The sequence below is a fragment of the Anser anser genome (assembly GCF_964211835.1).
Source record: "Anser anser genome assembly, chromosome: 1".
NCBI lineage: Eukaryota > Metazoa > Chordata > Aves > Anseriformes > Anatidae > Anser > Anser anser.
This window is the reverse complement of record NC_139720.1, coordinates 204174514-204195020: the sequence shown is the minus strand read 5'-3', so window position 1 is coordinate 204195020 and position 20507 is coordinate 204174514. Positions and strand designations below refer to the sequence as shown.

At 43.9% G+C, this 20507-nt stretch overlaps 1 protein-coding gene across 10 annotated transcripts; it reads left to right on the top strand.

Moving 5' to 3' along the window:
• Nucleotides 1-389: 389 nt before the first annotated feature.
• On the top strand, nt 390-9329 carry PRSS23 (serine protease 23). 10 transcript variants are annotated; one of them, XM_083796616.1, is made up of 6 exons: nt 1652-1968; nt 2123-2290; nt 2395-2993; nt 4291-4435; nt 4841-4967; nt 6139-9329. In XM_083796616.1, exon 6 carries the CDS (start codon nt 6152-6154, stop codon nt 7268-7270), a length of 1119 nt encoding a protein of 372 aa, XP_083652742.1. In that variant the 5' UTR covers nt 1652-1968; nt 2123-2290; nt 2395-2993; nt 4291-4435; nt 4841-4967; nt 6139-6151; the 3' UTR covers nt 7271-9329. The 10 variants fall into 10 exon arrangements, with proteins under 10 accessions (XP_083652737.1, XP_083652739.1, XP_083652741.1 ...); XM_083796613.1 differs by lacking the exons at nt 1652-1968; nt 4841-4967 and adding an exon at nt 676-969; XM_083796612.1 differs by lacking the exon at nt 4841-4967.
• Nucleotides 9330-20507: the final 11178 nt, after the last annotated feature.

Here is a 20507-nt window from a genome sequence, read left to right as displayed (position 1 = left end):
GGAGAGGAGGTCAGTAGAAGGCAGCAAATAAACTGATTCTTGTGAAATTTATATTTCCTTTCTGGGGCAGTGGTGATCAGCTGGGAATTTTGGCAAAACCTTTGTGGATTATTCTCTCGGAGTTAAAACACATTGCAGGATTTTTGCCTCCTTGGCTCCAGCTTCCCCTTTTCTTGCCAGGTATCATTATAAGGATTCAAGAAGGATGAGTAATTAAAACCCATAAAATGAATGTGTCTGACAAAGTCAAATATCTGATGAAGCAGCGGAGGTGACAGACTGCAGAGCTGCCGGACCATCCGCCTCTGGGTCCTGTGACGGCAGGAGGGACCCCGGGCCAGGGGCTTATGGAGAAGGGACCCGTCACATCGGGGACCCTGAACACCCAGCTCCGCAAACACCCTAGCGCCCTTGGTGGGGATCCCACAGAACCACCCCAAAACCTCCCACCACAGGCCCGGGGCAGCCCGGCCACCCCGGGGCTGAGGTGGCGGCCGCACAGCGTCGGGGCTAAAAAGAGTGAGGGGCAAAAAAAGGCGTTTTCCCTCACGAAACTAATAAAAACAACAGTATAAGGACTTTAAAAAGAAAAGAAAAAAAAGCGGGGCGGCGGCCTGAGTGGGGGAGGCCTGCGTGGACAGAGGGAGGGGCCGGGCCCCGACCTCGGCTTCTCCCGCCCGGCCGGCCGGGGAGAGGGCGCCTGCGCCGGGGGCAGCGGGGCCGGGGGTCGGGGCTCGGAGCTCGGGACGTGGGGCTGAGGGCTCGGGGCTGGGGGCTCGGGGCTCGGCGGCGGCGGGAGCCACCTGCGGGAGGCTCCGCTCCGCCCCGCTCCGCCCCGCTCGGAGCAGGCGGCCGGGGGAAGGCGCCCCCGAGCCCCTCGCAGGCGGCGGCAGGGATGGGACCGGCCCCGCCGCCACCTGCCTGAGCCGCTCCCGCAGACGCCGCCGCCTCCTCAGCGGGGGAGCCCCGGTAGGTCCCGCCGGGGTGTGGGGGGACACGGGGGCGGTGAGGGCTGCGGGAGGGAGAATGAATTTGGAAGCCCTAAACGGGAGCGCAACCCGGCGCCGCAGACAAAAGGGATAAAAGGCTGACGTGCGGCTAACCGGCTCCGGAGGGGGAGGACAGCCCTTCCCCGGGTGCCCGCTGCGAGTTAGAGACCCAAAAGGGGGCTGCCGGGGCATCGAAGGGCGTCGTGGAGCATCTTGTGCGAAAGGCGCTGGTGGCGGGGCGACTTGGTGGTGTTGCACGCGTCGGGATGCACAGGAGGAGTTAGAAGTAGCCCTGCGAGCCCTGCGCTTGGGCTTCGCATCCCTAGCTTGTTCTTAGGGGAACGTGTGCGAGGGTCTCCTCCTTGAAGCTGTAGCTGGGACGCCTCTGACGAGCGAGGTCCGTGGAGCACCGCAGCAGCAGCAGCCACCCCATCGCAGCCACCCCATCGCAGCCACCCCACAGCAGCAGCAGCCACCCCACAGCAGCAGCAGCCACCCCACAGCAGCAGCAGCCACCCCACAGCAGCAGCAGCCATCCCACCCCATCGCAGCCACCCCATAGCAGCCACCCCACAGCAGCAGCAGCCACCCCATCGCAGCCACCCCATCGCAGCCACCCCACAGCAGCAGCAGCCACCCCACAGCAGCAGCAGCCACCCCACAGCAGCAGCAGCCACCCCACAGCAGCAGCAGCCATCCCACCCCATCGCAGCCACCCCATAGCAGCCACCCCACAGCAGCAGCAGCCACCCCATAGCAGCCACCCCATCGCAGCCACCCCACAGCAGCTCCACAGCACATCGCCCAGGTGGCCAGATGGCCCCCGGCACGCGTGTCCCTGCCTGCGGTGTGCTTTGTTCAGATGTGCCGTAACCCCTCCCGCAGCGCGGGTTGCGAGGAAGCGGGGAGAGAGAAAAAGGAAAGAAGGGAGGGTAGAAGGGAGGCAGTGAAAAACATTTGACAGAAATTGGACCGAGAGGTAAGCAGGCAGAACACGAGCCCTCTGTGTGTGTGTGCGCGCGTGTTGCCGATGCGCGTGTCAGTGCCCACTGTTGTATGTGCTGGCAGACGCCGCCGTTGGCCTGCCGGTATCAAAGTTTGTTTCAGGGTTTCTGAGACGTCTCTGCTTACAGCCCTCCGACTGGCGGTGAGGCTCTGTAACTCTTGCACCGCCTCAGCATCGCGGGCAGGCGGACGGAGGTTGCACGGTAATGGCAGTAACGCTCCCGCAGTTGTTGCAGCGCGACTCGATTACTTCTGCTGTGCTTTAACAAGTTCTGCGACTGAGAAAAGCAGCTGAGGTATTTTGACATGTCAGTAACGGTAGTTTGGTTCACCTCTATAGTTTGGTTTGAGGCAGGTTTTTCTCTCTCGTGCTCTCTTCCTTTTTCTTTCTCTTTTGCAGGGTTAATCATTCTGGCTTCCAGTGCTGTGGAAAAACTTTGTTCATTTCAAAATGTAACAGAGACTGTTCCGTTCATGGGCTTTCATACTGTACATCCCAGGATTTATTGCTATTTAACCATCTATTACAAGAACCACCCTCGAAGCAGTGAACTCTTCCAGAAAAATTACTTGCTTATAAGAAAATGATTCATGTCCATTCTGAACAAGGCAGCTCTCTTTCACCAACATCTATCTCAAGGCATGAATGCCCATAGCAGGCAGGGAAATGTGTCTGCAAAGTGTTTCAGTGGTGTGGGGAGCCCCAGGGTAGCTGTCAGTGTTTCCATTCTCCAAACAATTTTAATTCCATTAGCAAGTGTGATTATGTACAAACCGCTTTCTAGGGGGTTCCTATGCTGGATATCAGAGCAGGGCTTTGTACTGAGTCAAAGGGTGGACTGAGTTTATGACACAGTTTAAATAGAAACAGAAGAGCAGTACTACAGTAGAACAGTGCGTCGTAATTCATTCACTATCGTTTTGTGATAGCCGTTCAGGGAAGTGCTTGCTCCTTACCAGTTTGCTCTGTCTGAGAACATCTTTCAGGGTCACCCACAAGTAAGTAGCTGAGCAGAGTGTGTTTGTTAATGTTGTTGCAGTTGCATTGTTATTTTTTTGTTTGTTTGTTTTTGCTTTATTCTAAAGAAAAAGGAAAAAAAAAAGAAAAGAAGAGGCTATCTGGTAGGTCTCTCTTTAAGTTTGCACTATTTTTTTAATTCCTTCATTTTTTTACTTAACCACTTATTTTTGAAGGGGGAGGATCTACACAGCAAGAGGTAGTGTGCACTAATTTGGCATCTTGTTAAAAAAAAAAAAAAGACTTTTTCTCTATTTATTGCAACCGACAGCTGATTTATTACCAGTTATGTCTCCAGATGAGACATAATTACAAAGACGTCTGCAAATACCTTGGTTTGTGAGCATCTGTGGTCAGGTATAAACTCATGACTGTGTTTTATTGCAGTTAGTTTTAATAACCTTTGAAATAATAGCGAAGTTCTGTAGCAGATGAAAAGGCTGTTTTATCCCGTGTACCTGCGATGCGATTACCGCACAGAAGCTGCGGGGAGGGTGTGGGAAGGCTTGCCTAGGGATATGAAGTGGAATAAGTACCGCTTTAACGGAGCACGGTGTAGATATGGATACCGTCTTTCTGAAGCCTTTTTTCAGGACAGACTGTAGTCGCAGCTCCTGTCGTGTTCTCTTCACTGGGCGGCTGCCCTCTGCTGTCTAAAACTGCCTTTCCAGCGTTGGTGCTGCTGTAGTGGGGAGGGTAGGGAGATGAGGGAGGGCAGGTTGCAGGGAGAGGCAATTTCCCAGCTCCGCTGATGCTCTCGTTGGAAGCAGAGGAGCTGTTGGGCATGCTGTCCCTTCATCGGGTCGCTGTGCAGACAGGCACTGGGGATTCTTGCTGCTTGTGCAAATAACAACTGACAAGATGCTTCCAGTTTTCCCCTGACAGCTAAATAAATCAGCCAAAGGCCGGCATCGACTCAGTTAGCACAAATGGTTTTTACATCCAAGAGGTGGGACGAGCGGTGCAATATAAATAGAGATTCCATCTATCAAAAAAGCTTCAGATGTCATTTATGGGAATTACTTTGGTGTGAAGCAGACGACAGCAGACTGCATATAAATACGCGCTCTTAATAGTGAGATCTGCTACCTGATGCACTGCGTAAGCGTGACTTAGTTTTTCTCAGCGACAGTAAACGCTCCTGTGTCACTCGTCATTGTCACCAAGGAGGACAGTTAAGAGTTGACTGATGCTAGTGTGTATCGCCTTTGTGGGGATACGGCATTTCTCACTGCTACCTTCTTTTTGTGTATTTTCCTAATCACTCCTTTTCAACAGATACATCTGATATACAGCAAGTGTTTCTTGTTACATGAATCGGAGACGGTCTGATCTGATAGCTTGCAAAACCCAGCCAACACCCAGTATTAATCTCTGCCATAGAGAGAGACAGAGGAGCTGCTGGTTTTCCTTGAATAAATAAGCAAGTATTTTCCAATTTTGTGGCATTTGAGATTATGCACTTCTGCTTTGTGTTTAAAATGGCCTGAATTTTCTGGCATGATTTGCCTGTTAGGTATAAAATAACATTCTATAGAATCATAGGATGGCTTGGGTTGGAAGGGACCTTAAAGATCATCTAGTTCCGTGTGTAGAGCTTAGAGCTTAGTTGTTCCAGAAGAAAATACATCCCTTTAAAGACATCCTATTTGTTATTTAAAAAATTATCAGCAGAATGTCTGGTCACTTCTGGCAGTGTCAGTACCTTCCTCAGTGGGCATCAGTAGCATCAGCTCTGTTCATCTACGTCTGGTTTTTGGAATCAAAATGTTTTGATTTCCTTGCATGAGTCAATTGATATCTTGAACATTGTGTGCTTTAATTATAGCCTCCATCCCCAAAGAGGACGCTACCAACAAAGAAGGGATCCAGGCCTAATATTTGAGTTGGACACCTTCGGACTTCAGCAGTTTGCGGTGTCCGAAGTCTTTTTCAGCGAGGCTTAGGAATGCCGTGTGAGCAGCATCGGAGAGAAGGATTTTTCTTTTTTATTCTTAGATAGCTGTGGTCATCTCCTGCATGGTTTGCTTTGATTTGCTTGGTTGAGGTATTTCAGGAATGATCTTGCAGTTGTGATCAGCGTAACCTCAGCAGGGTTTAAATATGTGTAAGCTCAACATAATTGTGAAGTTTTGTTTGAATAATCCTTGTATGAGGGAGATCCTGCCTGCCTTCTTGCCCAGGGCACAGTGCCTCCTGCAGCGATTCAGCTGTATGGCTAATTTTCAAGTAAACTAAAGTTACACATTTTCTTGACACAATACTAGTGCACGCTGTTCTCTGCAGTCTGAGGCACTCTGCCTGGGGTTCATAAACACATTTACAGTCCCATTTGCCTCCCTGTGCTCAGAGGGGGTTGGTTTGCATTTCTAATTAATTAAGTTTATGGAGGAATAAGTCAGTATGTTAACTGAAAATTCCCTCAGGAGCTGTAAGCTTGCTTCATTAGCTGACTTTGTGTAATCACTATTGCCCTCTCTCATGTAAGCTTAGGGGAGAGCAAATGCTATGTGGAGCAGAAACCTTCCTCTGGTGTGAGTTGCAAGGAGAAGCAAGTCTCCTGTGCGGTAACGTTGTGCCAGGCTGTTCTGTTCGGGTTATCTTCTCTTTCCACCTGCCTTTTCCTTCCATTCGCATGATGTCTCTGGCTAGGACAGCAAACTGAGGTGTTTGAAGGGACCCCTCTCAGTGGTGTCAGAGAGTAGGCGGGAGCTTTCAGAGAATTTCAGAGAATGCTGTAATCCAGCTGCGGTAAAGGCATTTATTTATTCTTTGCAGAAGTTACGGTATCTGGATGCAGGAGTTTATGCGTAGTGTGAACTTCCTAGACACTGCATAAAGACGAATACCGTAACTTCTCACTGATGTTAATTGGGACTTTGTGGCTCAGCACACCTGGAGGTTAAATGTCCTGGGTTCCATGTGTTAACCTGGGACTCTTGCTTCAAGATACAGGTTGAGACATTAGTTTAATGCTAAGAAGCCTGAAGAACTTAATGCTATGTTGCTCAAATTGCTTGATTTTGACCAAGTATCATACTTGTTTAGCAAAGCATTGCTTAGCAAGGCAAATTGATCTTGCAACAAGTTTGGGTGAGTAACTGGACTTTCTTTTGCTTTCCACAGACCGGCATTCAGAATGGCAGGCTTGTCCACGCTAATCCTCCTTTTGTGCGCTGCTAAAGATGTGATGCCCTCCAGTCCTCACTGGAAGCCAACGTGGCCTTCTTACAGAGTTCCAGTCATCCTGCCACAGTCTACCCTCAACTTGGACAAACCACAGTTTGATGCTGAAGCCAGACTGGACGTGGTTTCTCCCTGTGGCCCAGCCTGCCACAAAAGTTCTCCGCTGCCAACTTATGAAGAAGTGAAGAACTACCTGTCCTATGAAACCTTGTACGCTAACGGTAGCCTCACTGAAACCGAAGTGGGCATATACATTCTGAGCAGCAGTGGTGATGGGTCTCAAGGCAAATCTCGAACTAAGAGGCAGATCTATGGCTATGACAGCAGGTTTAGCATTTTTGGGAAGGACTTCTTGTTGAACTACCCGTTCTCCACGTCAGTGAAGCTATCTACAGGTTGCACGGGGACACTAGTGGCTGAGAAGCATGTTCTCACTGCCGCTCATTGTATCCATGATGGCAAGAGTTACGTCAAAGGAGCTCAGAAACTGCGGGTGGGCTTCCTGAAGCCCAAACTGAAAGATGGCAGCAAAGGGGCCAATATCACCAACTCAGCAATGCCTGAAAAAATGAAATTCCAGTGGATCCGAGTGAAACGGACACACGTCCCCAAAGGATGGATCAAAGGCAACGCCAATGATATTGGCATGGATTATGACTACGCCCTGCTGGAGCTCAAGAAGCCTCATAAAAGAAAGTTTATGAAGATAGGTGTGAGCCCACCAGCAAGACACTTGCCTGGAGGGAGGATTCACTTCTCTGGCTACGACAACGATCGTCCAGGAAACCTGGTGTACCGTTTCTGTGATGTCAAAGACGAAACGTATGACCTGTTGTACCAGCAGTGTGATGCCCAGCCGGGTGCGAGTGGATCTGGGGTGTACGTGAGGATGTGGAAGAGGCAGAATCACAAATGGGAACGTAAAATTATTGGAATATTTTCAGGCCATCAGTGGGTGGACATGAATGGCACACCACAGGATTTCAATGTAGCTGTTCGCATCACACCCCTCAAATACGCACAGATCTGTTACTGGATCAAAGGCAACTACCTTGACTGCAGGGAAGGATAAAGACAATGAAACTCCAAGAAAGCACTTAATGACTGGTTTTAATTACTACTCATTTGAGGAGAGGCTAGACTTCCGCTGCAAATGTGTGTGATACGTTTTTATAACATCGGGATGTGATATATAGCTTTTTGAGCAAGCCACCTTGTTCTCAGGACTGGGGTTATGTGGTGCTGTCATTACAACTAGAAACTGGGGTTAAAGGAACATCATCTGGGAGGGGAAGGAGCAGGTGGACTTGCTGAATTTGCAGCTGAGCAACTGAAGATTAATGAGGGGCGGATCAGTAAACAGTACAAAATCAGAACCGTCTCCAAAGAATCCTATAAAAGGGACGCTGTTGACTATCTCATGCCTATGATGTTTGTTTTAATAAATCCTAGGATTAGTAGAAGTGCTTTGATCTGAACTTTTAAAAGAAAATATTTCTATGCTGTTGGGGGCTGGAGAGGGGCATTTAATGGTGTTTGCAACCCAAACATTACAGCTTTGTGTTCCTGCATGAGAAAGGGAGTGTGAAAAGGGCAAGGCATGCGCTGTGGGAGATGAATGCCACACAAATAGCGTGAAGGGTAAATAACTGCATAACACTTCTAACCTTCTTTCAGCCTGAGTGATTTGAGACTTTATTAGTAACATAGTTAAGAAAAATGCTTTTTAAGCAAACAGACCTTGATGTTGCAAGGACTTAACTGTGAAGATGATGTTGGTCATATGAGCAGTGCCATTGCATCCTGCTTTGGGAAACAGATCACACGTGGGTTTAAATCTTTTTAGCAGCTGGGGCACAGCCTTATACCTAGCAGGATCCCTATGAATATTCTATTATAGAAAGTATATGGGAACGGAGGCTTGTCTTCTGTTATGTCCTGCGTAGATTTTTTTTTTTAAAGGAAAATCTCATGTCAGCAACTGAGACATTTCAGAGGGAAGCCTGTCTTGCTCTTGCTGACAATCTGAATTGCTGACTGTAAAGCTGGCAAAGGGTAGAGCAGGATAAGGGTTCTACTGAATTTTCCACACTCTTTGTTGGCAATCCATGCTGTTCTACCTAAACATAAAAAAGGTAGAGGAACCCTAGATTTATAAGGGTCTCTCTATCATATCCCTTTCACAGCATAATTTGTACAGCACTTTGACTTCCTTTTCTTGTGTTGTTTGAGTCAGGGACCCACTTCCCCATCAAATTTTTCAGTTACAAATAGTTCTTGGCAAGTGCACAGTTCAGTAATTCTGCTGAAACAGAGCCAAATTGCAGGATGTAATCTGAGTTACTAGGAATTGATGCTCTGCTGTCTTTTATAGACATCAACGACTTATATTTTTACTGTAGCAGAATTGTAGTTTAAAATAAGAAGTGCCTCGTATAAGTAACATCAGTCTGGCCAAATACTTGTAGCTTAGCAAACAGCATTGGGAAGTCAACGTGGTCTGTACAAACGGTGTTCTCAGGTGGATCATGCCACTGTATTACAGTAACATAGTTAAGTACATGCTGCCATGACAATATTATTTTCTTAAATAGGAGGACAGACACTGGCTCCAGTTCCAGTTCCTCTTCCATCCGTCTCTCACTGTCTCCTGAAGCTTACCAAGTTACCCCTGGCGCTTGGTGTTATGGGGCAAAGGCAAGGCCCTGGCATGAAATGGCAGAGCTGGAAGGAGTGAGTCTGAGCAGGGTTTCCCCTATGCTATACAAGGAAAATGTTAATTCAGCTAAGCCTTTCTTTCACTCTACTAATTACTGTGGCATTTGTAAACATATGCCTGATGGTGCTTTATCTTTGTGATGGCTTTGGCTCTAGTTCTGAAAGACATTTTTTGCTAGAGCTGCCTATGATTATTCTGTTTATAGGTGCAGCATATGAAAACATGGACCCTCACGGGTTTTTGGTGCACTCAGATACAAGCAGCTACTAATGCTTTGACATATGAATAATCACCACATGTATCTGATGGTCTTTTTCTGCCTTTTTATTTTATTTTCCTTTACTCTATGACTGTTGTCTGGAGCACTTTTGTTTGAATGTATCACAGTGAATAAAGAAAGTTATGGAATTTCCATGCAGATATTCTTGTATTTGTACTATACTTGGGTTACACTTTCAATCTTATTGCACAGTTACTTATTTGTAAAGGCATTCAAACACAGAAAAGATACATTAACATACTAAATGCTGCTTGTTTTCCTTCATTTTCTTTTCTTTCCACCTGTTTTATATATATATACATATTAGTGGGCTTAATTACTGTTTTTTTGGACAGTAGAAATCAATCTTAGCTTTTGTATGATTGTCGTAGTTCGAAAGCCAGTCATGAGTGCAGATTAATAGGTTATTTTCAGCTTTAACTAGACTAAAGTGTCACATTGCTATTATTAAATTTAGGGCCAATAAACTGTGGACAAATTTGAACCAGTCAGTATAAAGACATAAATCAGGTCCTCTTTCGGTTGATGGAGTAAGAAAAAAGTTCCTCTGAAGCCAACAATGAGACTAACAGTTTTTAGGGGAGCACTGGAGTGCAGAAATGATCTACTGGATTTGGGAATTTCTGCCCATACAATTTCCTGATACCTGGATATGGGCTTGAGAAAATAAAACCTGGTTTAGTGAAGGTATTTCCCATCCACTAGGCCTATGTTCTCAAATGCTTTCTCAGACTATAGGCTGAGATCTTTTATTCTCTCAAGATGATGGGCAGAGTGGAGTTGTGCTTTAAACTGTAAGGAAGATAGTCATGCAGCCAAAATAATTCATCAAGGAAACACATGTAAATAAATTATATACAAGCATGACACTAGAAATTTCATTGTCCAGCTGATCATGACTGCTGATAATCTGCAGAACTGAATTAAATGCCTCATTATTCTTGTATTTTAAGGCCGAGCACTAAATGGGGATAGAGAGGCTGTTCTGGTTGTGAATGGCAATGGTTATTAATCTTCTGTTCCTGCATCTTGAAGGGGCTGACATAACATAAATTCCGGTTAATACGGTATAACTCCCTCAGAGAGCACTGCTGGAGCTGGAAGCTAAAGTCTCGAGACAGCACAGAACATGCTGCTCTTCCAGAGCACACAGTGAACTCGGTTTACTGAAGACTGCAGAATATCATCAAGTTTCTTTCTCAGAGGAAAGGTATTTTCCTTGCATCTGTAATTGTTTTGCAACCGAATTCCCAGGCCTGCCTGTTTAGAGGGCAGCCCTCGTCTTAAAGTTGCACGCTGAACTCCAGGCAAGTATAATACATGCTTGAAATTCTTTTCCGTGTTTCCACTTAATCTGCCATTTGTTAGCCGGTTTTTGGTAGAGTGCCAACGCAATATGCGCAGGCCTTTAGAAGGGAAGCTTTCAAAGAGTGGATAAAGTATGATGGGTGGGTAAAATCTTTTCTGCTTTCTTGGAGTAAAAAAGGAAGCACGGCCAGAGCAGAGCAGCAGAGGAGAGCGAGACGGCGATATTTTCTATACCTCAAGGGCAAGAAATTTAGTGAATTGTTTGCTATGTATATATGTGCACACGTATGGCTGCGCATGAATAGTACATATAATACTGTTCATCCATTCCCTGTTCCACTAGGTGTAGAATAAAAACTTACACGCTGAGTTACATCAAGCCTCTTAAAATAAATGTGTAAATGCTAAATCTGAGGCCAGTGTATAACACCCACATGTGAGAAATTTAGACTGTGATTTGTCTGTAGGTACACAGGAAAAGCGTAAATGTCAGTGACAGGAGAATTAGGAACCTGGTCTCTTCCACCCAGAAGATGTTTTTTCCTGTTAGTATGTGCTTTGTGCCTGCTGTTAAAGCTAGTCTGGGTTTTTACACGTCAATGTTTAAACAACTCTGGAACAGAAACATCTTAGCGTGCTCCAAACACAATTACCAACACTGGTTATACCTAGTACAAAATTATCAGTGACGCTTTGGGTTTCTGTTTAGATAAACTAAGTGGGAAAAGGCTGAGTCGCAGAGCAGGCTCATGCTGCTCTTTATCCAAAGATCTCTCACACAGTAATTAAGTGATTGTGGCTCAAGGGGAGACAATGAATGTTCTGCAAACATTTTGTGGACATTGTTCGTGTTGTTTATTTTTGTTGCTGTTTTTGTTGCTGTTTTGTTTTACAATAAATTGCACTTAAGAGATAAGTATGCATCAGTAGAAGAAGTTAAATGCTTCTAATACTTCACGCAAATGATCGTGATATAAAATAGTCCACTTAAGTGACAAATATAATGAAAATATCTGATGCATGTGACCTGATATTTGCTTATTTATGCTCATTCCAGTTTTGAAAATCACTTTTCATGTTGATATGGTGAAGGAAGAGTATTTTCTTGGGAAGCCTGGCCAACTCCAAGTCCAACTCTCTAACAAAGAGTGTTTATGAAATATTGTCATGTGATGGACATATGAACGTTTTTAGCTCTTCATTGGAATGACAGATGTAATAATGTATAATACAACTGTATTATAAAAATTACTATACAATTCCTATAACACAGCATAAAATATGTATAGGAAACTATTTAGATTTGGTGATTTTTTTTTATAAAAAAATAATTTAATGATGATTTAGATATTTTTTTCTGCATCCCCTCCCCTGTGAAGCCAGGTGTATTTCCTACCATGGGCTGCTAAGAAGAGGACAAAAATGTTCACATCAGGAAAAGTTCATTAAAGGCTTGTCCAACGTAAAGTTCCACTTCTGAGCAGAGGTTGAACTATATTTGCCATCATATAGAACGGGATAGGTTTAAATGTGGTATTTTAGATGGTTTTAAACCTCAGCTAGCTAGAAAAACGTTCCTTTAGGTATTTTCCCACTGTCTTCATCTTTCTCCTTCTGTTCTTGCCCATCCTTGAAAATAAAATTTCCCTTGATGGCAAAGAATGGGGAAAAACAAGGGATAAAGGTTCACATCAGGAATCAGGTTAAATTTTACATTTGTGCTTCCCTGCTGCAAGTGGGTGCCTACTCAGTGGCCTGGCTGTTCTGGGGCGGGCAGTTGGTATTCACTCTGGTTTTGACTGGAAATTTCTGCCTGGATGAAAGAAACCTTTCTTGTAAAAAGTTGTTTGAAATCAGGATGTTTCAACAGTGTTTCAGTTTCTGTGAATTGCTACAAAAGGCTATTTTTTAATGAATTCCCAATCATACCCTACTTCACCTAACATTGCCTGTGGTGGTGTTGTGGTCCCCACGCTGGGGAAGATGGTGTCCCTGCTTGGAGGATGATACCATGGCTTGTCAACAGCACCCACCAAATTTCTCTTGTCCGAAGTTCAAAGAATTTTTCGTTCTGGATGGGGCATGTGGGGGCCTCGTTTCATCGCTGGTAGGGAAACGAGCGCGCAAGGGGGTGGGCACTGCCTCAGGGTGAACCGAGCGTGGGACCAGGGCCTGCAGAAGCAGGTGGGACCACAGGGGCTTTCTGGCCTCCGCGGTCTCACAAAAGTTTCAGTCAGCAAAGAGGCGTGGGGAGGAAGAAAATGTCACGCTGGGCTCAGTCCTGCACCCAGCAAAGCCTGCTATTGTGTTCGGTGGGAGCAGGAGTGGTGCGCAGCAGGACCCGCCACATGGCTTAAATGTCACCAGTCGTGTGGGAGCTCTTGTATCCAGCCAGCCCTTCTGAGGGATCATTGTGGGCAATGAAAGGGCAGGGAAGACTTTCCCAGAGCGTGTGGGTGGGGGAAAAGCAATCCTTCGTGCTGGTGCGAAGGTTCCAGATGTGCTGATCCCTCTGAAAGACGTTTTGCCTGAAATAACGGGTTAGGCTCAGAGAGCTGTGCAGGTGGAAGGATTGCTGCTGTTCTCAGCGGGGCCTACTCCCTGGGCTCGAGATGTCTCTGCATACAGCTGCGTGGGGGTTCGGCCACACTCCTGCCTTTATTGATGAACCCCTCAACACTTGCCTCCCATGGGAGGGCATTCTTTAATAGGAGAAAGACCAAAAAGACGTCCTGTGGCTGGACATGAAGTTGTAGGTGCTTTGAAGACCCTTGGAGGCCTGTGCAGATACCTGCATCAGAAATTCACACTTCCCCGTCCTCATCATGAAAACAGACTTTCTGTCTCCTTGTTTCCAGCAGAGTTCATCCAGGAAACACAATCTCCTTTTAAGTATATGATCTTAGGCTTTGTATAATGGAATATCTTTAGGGTATTTTTCAGTAATCGGCTCCCTGAGTTCTTCCTGTGAGATATTCTGCTGCTCCTCCCAGCTTCCTGTCATCACCAAATTTCATCGATGTGCTCCTTCATGTACGAATGCTGCTGGTGAATATATTTAGTTAAGTCTGGCTCAGAATGATGCTTGGGAACCTGCTTGCACCTTCCTTCTACTGTGATGGTTCCCCTTTCAGCACCTTTTGTCTCTGCTCCAGCCAGACCCTTTTACCAGTAATTCCCCATATGGCACCATTTCAATTGCTTTGCTGAAATCCAGTTACACGTGGTCCACCAAAAACAATTATTACAAATTAAGTCGTTGCTTGAGTAATGCTAGGAATCTGCGGTAAGTTATGTACAAAATAGACAGCATATTTCAGCATGCTTACTCTAATTTTTATTTTAATTTTCACCAGAAATAAATACTTAAATTAAGATTGCGGTATAGCATAGCTTTTGGTGTAATATTACCAAAATAGGTTTGGGGTCTTATGGGACAAAACCTCAAAATTGTCTAGAGTTCAAGCTTAGAAAAAGTTACACATTTGTTTAGCAATAATGCAGAATATAAATGCTTTATTGGTTCTCTTTCATCATATAGCTGATTGTTTAGAAGCTGGTAAACCACAGATAAAGCCTAAGGACAAAACTTTTTTTTTTTTATTTCCCATTCTCTATAGCTGCCTTATTTGCACTGTTACTAATCCGACCAGAAGAAAACATTGTCATGATGATAAAACAGCTCATTCTTTTGATGTCAGATAAAACACAATTTTGATGTAATTCTGAAGCCAAGAATCATAAAATCTGCTGTCACCCTATCTTCCTCTGTACTTGAAAGGGCTGTGAGACATCTGGAAATAGAATATTTTCTTTTGCCCCATAAAAAAATAGTGTTGCCATCTTTTTACTCTCAGTTTTGGCTCTTGCAATCTGGAAAGATTAAAAAACAGTCTGTGAAGTCACTTTATGGAAGACTTTAGTAGCAATCCTCTGTTTGTCATAGGAAGTATTTTGCATAGTTGGATGCAAGAGTTAAACCAGGAATCACCGTTATGAATGTCACTGGCACAAGTTTGCACAATCCCATTTTTTCAGTGCTGCTGTCAGTGCAAGGAGCATGGTTCCCCACATCCCCACCTTGCTTTGGCTGCAGCCCCAGGGGGGTCTCCAGCATGTTGGAGTGACCTGGCATGAGCTGGGGGATGCCAGCACCCCAATTTCCTCTACCACAGGGCAGCAGGAGCAACCCAGAGAGTCCTGGCTGCTTGGCACCAAGCTGGGCTTTGTGGTTTCCATCACCATCGTGGTACAACAGCCAAAGTCACATACCCACCTCACCTGAGCAAATCCTGTTCCCTCAGTATTAGTTTTGACTAAGGAAATTCCACCATTCCTTGTTGGGTTATTTGGGTTTCAGTTTGTGTTTTGCTTTGCTCATCTCTGTTAGCTGCTCCCAGATTTCCATAAAGACGTCTTGCAGTACAGGAAAAACAGCAATCTCTGAACTGATGCTCAAGGAGACTTTTAGTTATGGTTGTACCAAACTCTGGCCCCATCACCATTATGTACATTATTTTTCCAAAAACCCTGTTGCTGACTCTGGAGGGAAAAGCCACATGAAAAAAGGGAACCATATGCCCAGCAGTGCAGGCTTGCTTTTGTGAAAGATCTGTAGGCTGAAGCTGAAATGGGAAGAGACTGAAGGGTTTAATGAACTATTAGACATGATGTCTCTGAATTTCATACATATTGAGGCTGTAGGTTTCACAACACCTCACAAGAGACCAACTACCCCTGCTACTATGTCCTTGAATAAACATGGCAATGAAGGTCTGCAGCTTCTGAGTTCTGCGCACAGTTTTGTTGCAAGTCTGGTTTGTGTATGCTAAGTGTCTGCTAAATGTTCTTACCAAGGCAGAACATGCTACATTTAAAAGCATGTAAAAGAGAAAACATGGCTTCCTTTAATCTTGGGGATTCTTCTCCTACTTGCCACTGAAGGTTTACATTTGCTCTTTCTTCATATGCTGTATGCAATTTGTTCGGCTTTCAATAAAATTGACAGGCAGGATTAATAACAGCCCTGATATTTCATCAGGAGAGGCATTCCAAAAATATGTCTATCTGCACAGCGCGTGCATGAAAGTCTGTACAGGATCCTTGTCAATGAAATTTTTCTTTCCACAAAGACATTTAATTAGTTTGGAAAACTGCTTTCCTCATTACTATGGTTCACTTTCATGCATCTAGAAATTTATTGAGGGTACCTGATCATTTCTAAAGAATAAACCTTCCATACTAATACTGCCTCTTCCTTCCTTCCTTCCTTCCTTCCTTCCTTCCTTCCTTCCTTTTTTCTTTCTTTCTTTCTTTCTTTCTTTCTTTCTTTCTTTCTTTCTTTCTTTCTTTCTTTCTTTCTTTCTTTCTTTCTTTCTTTCTTTCTTTCTTTCTTTCTTTCTTTCTTTCTTTCTTTCTTTCTTTCTTTCTTTCTCTCTTTCTCTCTTTCTCTCTTTCTCTCTTTCTCTCTTTCTCTCTTTCTCTCTTTCTCTCTTTCTCTCTTTCTCTCTTTCTTTCTCTTTCTTTCTCTTTCTTTCTTTCTCTTTCTTTCTTTCTTTCTTTCTTTCTTTCTTTCTTTCTTTCTTTCTTTCTTTCTCTTTCTTTCTTTTTCTTTCTTTCTTTCTTTCTTTCTTTCTTTCTTTCTTTCTTTCTTTCTTTCTTTCTTTCTTTCTTTCTTTCTTTCTTTCTTTCTTTCTTTCTTTCTTTCTTTCTTTCTTTCTTTCTTTCTTTCTTTCTTTCTTTCTTTCTTTCTTTCTTTCTTTCTTTCTTTCTTTCTTTCTTTCTTTCTTTCTTTCTTTCTTTCTTTCTCTTTCTTTCTTTCTTTCTTTCTTTCTTTCTTTCTTTCTTTCTTTCTTTCTTTCTTTTAATATATATATTAAAATAATGTTCTTTGTGGCAAAGGATGAGGATACTTGGTAATGCTCTGGGACACATTGAATAAAGTACATGATACTCTGCAGTTAAGGGGATATCAATGAGCATCAACCTTGAATTAAAGCCATGTGGACCAAGAGGATGCTCACATTTCTGAACTTTGGAATAGGTTGGAAATTGCAAACTGTTCTACAGGGATCCAGCTGGTACCCACACTGGTCAGTGGCACACGTGGAGCATGGCTTTATACCACAGATGATCCATCACATAAACTAAATCAGAAAATTTGTCACTAGTTAGTTGGGTGATTTTTTGAGGATGGGCCAACAATCTCAGCCGGGATGGAAGTTATCTTTGTCCGTAAGCTTCTCAGACACTTCCTGACAACAAAGGAATGGTTAAATTTAGCACTTTCAGATTCCAATCTCTGTCCTAATGAACAGAAATTCCTCTATATTTTCCTGCCAAGTTTTATCTTGTCTGCTCCACTCTTCTTTCTTCCTCATCACTACCATCTGGTGCTGGAGACATTCCACTTTGTGTTGTCTAAACTGATTTTCTAAGAGTTAATGAGTACCTGGGTAATACGGGATGGAGTCATGTTCTATCCTTCCCACACATCCTGTTTAGTCAGTGGGATTTCCCCCTCTTCACAGCTTTATTTGTGATGCAGTAAAAATAGATCAGCAAAGTTCCATGTAGTGTTGTGAGTGGAGTTTATTTTTAATCCAACTATATGGTCTTTTCACAAAATCAGTGATAAAGTTCCTAACCTTTGAAGTTCTTCGTACCCTTCAACCTCAAATGGTCTAGCTGAACAGATCCATTAAAGCTTTTAACTAAGAGATAAAGAAGAGGGGTAATAGGAGCTTGGAAACAAAGCTGGCTCTATTTCTTTTGGAGTGTTGAACAACTCTTCGAAGGCCGATAGGCATGAGCAAGCACAGCCTTGCAAGGGAAAGAAGATAAGGACATATCTGGATACAATCCATTCTCAAGAAGAAGGAAATGATGGGGGAGCAACCTTCTCAGAAACAAAATCATAGCTTTGTATCAAACACAGTGTCAAGCCCAAGGACTATCTTTATACAAAAAATGGAAATATCCACCAGCTGCTGTGAGGTCTCAATACTAGCAGGTTGAAAACAGGTCTCTTAAATTGTATGGGATTTACGTCTAGTGGGGTCCAACTGCGAGATCATGTTCCACAAAGGTAATACATGACATTCAGTATTTCCTTTGACTGATTGTGCAAACACCAAGAGCTTTTTCTAGTAAGGTCAAAGTTGCGAGATGTCTATAAAAGTGCTGGGCCAGGAGGCTGGGAAGAGTGGACCTCTGCCAGGAGGGGGACCACATGGAGGAGCTGATCTATAAACAAGTGAAAAGCCCATCCAGTCATAAAATAGACTTCATTAGAGATTAAAATAATGAGGTTAAGGTACACAGGTTTGCTGTGAATGAGCCAACCAGAACCCTTCTCCATCCCCGCACCATTTCAATGTGAAATATTCCTCCCCTGCCTGAGTGAAACAATTAACCAAGGCTGCAAGTTCCCTGAGCACAGTCAATACAAAAACTTCTTGCTCCCATGCTTACTCACCAGGCTTCTCAGTCCAGTGCCATTCTCCTTCCCCAGCTGATCACCATTTTAACGGCTTTTTTCCCTCTTTTTAACCTTGCTGCTTCACCTGGGCTGGTTTCTTTCACCAGTGGTCTGAGATGTCTCCTCATCTCCCCACAGACACTGAAGAAAATACTGTGCTTGCCATGCATTCCCTTCTTCAGCTTGTATGTCACCTCTGCATTGATTCCAATGATTCTGTATCTTTGGCTACCTGTCCTGATACATATCCCCCATGTCATGGAGCCACACGAAAATTTAGATTCTTCTCAACTTCCTTGTCACATCTGCTAATCCTTCATAATCCTAAATTTTGAGCTCTCTGTTAATCCGTTCCCTTTTCCCACTCCTATTTTAATCATTTCCATGACAAAATCAAACACTTTCCTGGTGCTCCGGGAGGGCATCTGCCAGAAGCAGTCATTCAGAGCAGAACAGATACCGACTTACAACCCTTGGTTCCAGCACCAATGGCAGCTTCCCGTTGTTGGGAAAACCCACATTTGTCCCTGTTGTCTTCAACTGGAACAATCTTAGAGGTCTGGTGGATTTGCTGCCCTTGCAGGCAGGTTAGTGCCGGGCCCTGGTTAGCACCACACTCTCATGAGTGTGAATGGTTTGAGCACATGTGGAAAAAGAAGTGAAAAGTTAGAGCATGTGCAGTAAGGATGGGCTCTTCAAAGACTGTAGCTATTTGTACAGAAGAAACATCTGTAGAGCATATTTACATTTTTTTCTGAGAGCCTAGAGATTGATCAGATCTTGGGCAGACTACAGAAAACAAGAAGCGACATATAACTGCTGCACATCCCTGATCTGCTAAAATATAAGCTCCCCTTCCAAAATCATCAGCACTAGAGCAGGCTCTTTTATCCAAAATGTAACTAGCGTTTTTGTTCTATGCAACAATCTCTTTCAAACCGTTATTTCAACCCAGAAAAGGGTGAAGTCTCCAGAAATGTGTCAACAGAAAGCTGAACATCAGGAGCATCACTACCTTACAGCTTGAGTTTGCCAACTACAAGTTGGGTAAAAGTGGGTAGAAGCTCCTTCTATTCCCCACATGAAGGGGAAAAGTTGCTCTACTAAAAGTGGGGAAAAAATGACATGAAGTGAAAGAGATATATATAAAGGGAAGAGAAATGCAAAATAACATTTTCCCTGGGAAATATAGTATTTTAGTTGAGAAAGAAGGAAAAAGAAAAAGAAAAAACATGAAAAAAAAGAGAGAAAAAAAAATTACTGCAAACCTATTACCTGAGTGGTGTCACCACAAAGAAATCCTATAAATTGTTTTCACCCTTCAACTATCCAACAGCAGAGCATGACACCTCAAACAGCTATACAGCTCCCGACCAGATTCAAATGTAAATACTCGGAAGCAAAGTAATCTGGGCACAGGTCATTTTAGAGAGATTTGGTGTGGTTCAAATTTGATACAAATTAGAGTTACGATTAAGCTTTCCATGATGGGACAAGTAATACAAGTCTGAGCAAGAATTCTAACGTAGAAGAATTACTGAGATTTGGCCTACTGGTAATATTTATGCTCTGTTGAACAGAAGAACTCCAACCATACTGGGCTGTCTGGAAAATTTAGTTGTAACTGAAAGAGAAGCTGAAAACAAACCATTTCTGATTTTGTATCAGGCTGTAAGAATAATCTAGCGATCATCGGTTAGCCTGGAATTCAGACCTAGATTTACTTCTCCTCTCTGTGTTCCCATGCACAGATTTGGAAGAAGATTAAATGTCATGTGCCAATGAAACAAAAGAAAATTAGGTCTCGGCTTTAGTTTCTCTGGTTGCAATTTGGGCTGAGTAAATGCAGATGTCTACAAAGTGATAAACACTTCGCCGTCAATGGAGAGAAGAAGCCATCTTGTAGGCCATGATTCAAGTTTCCCGAAAGCTGATGTATAAAGTAGGTCAGATGAATCACTGAATAAAATTGTTTCTCTCTATTGTCTCTCAGAGGACCTGAAGGCTCCTAGTTTAGTTACAGGAGAGCAGAACTTTCCTGTTTTGGAAAGGTAGCTGACAGCTAAAAGTGTTAAATTTGGAAGGTACTCAGAATCTGGTCTAGCGACATCAAAGTACTATAGATAGGTTTAATGGGTCAGCCTGGAACATTCTACATTTCCTCTTAAAATTCAAAGGGCTTTGAGTTAAATGTGTACTCTACAGCACATCTTTGGGGATTCTGCCCATCTTTGAGAATTGTTCTTATTTTCTGGGATTCAGTGAAAGTCATTGATACAAGGGAAGGCCTCAAAGGAAGACACAAGCCAGTTCTTCCCTCACCACACTCCATAGTCACCAGAAAGACATGGGATAGGCCCCAGCACAGCCTTTCTTTTCTTTTGCCACTTGACTTAGCTTGCCATGGGCTCAATAAATTAAGGAAACTATAAATTCCGTACTGAAAAAAAATAAAATTCAAGTCATCCCTGATGAGTTTAGTTCTTAGCTCTGCATAATTCACAGGGCTTTGCATCATTTCA

Excerpts from the sequence above, each read along its gene's own strand:
- PRSS23 (XM_083796611.1), top strand. The coding sequence starts at position 6,152 with ATGGCAGGCTTGTCCACGCTAATCCTCCTTTTGTGCGCTGCTAAAGAT.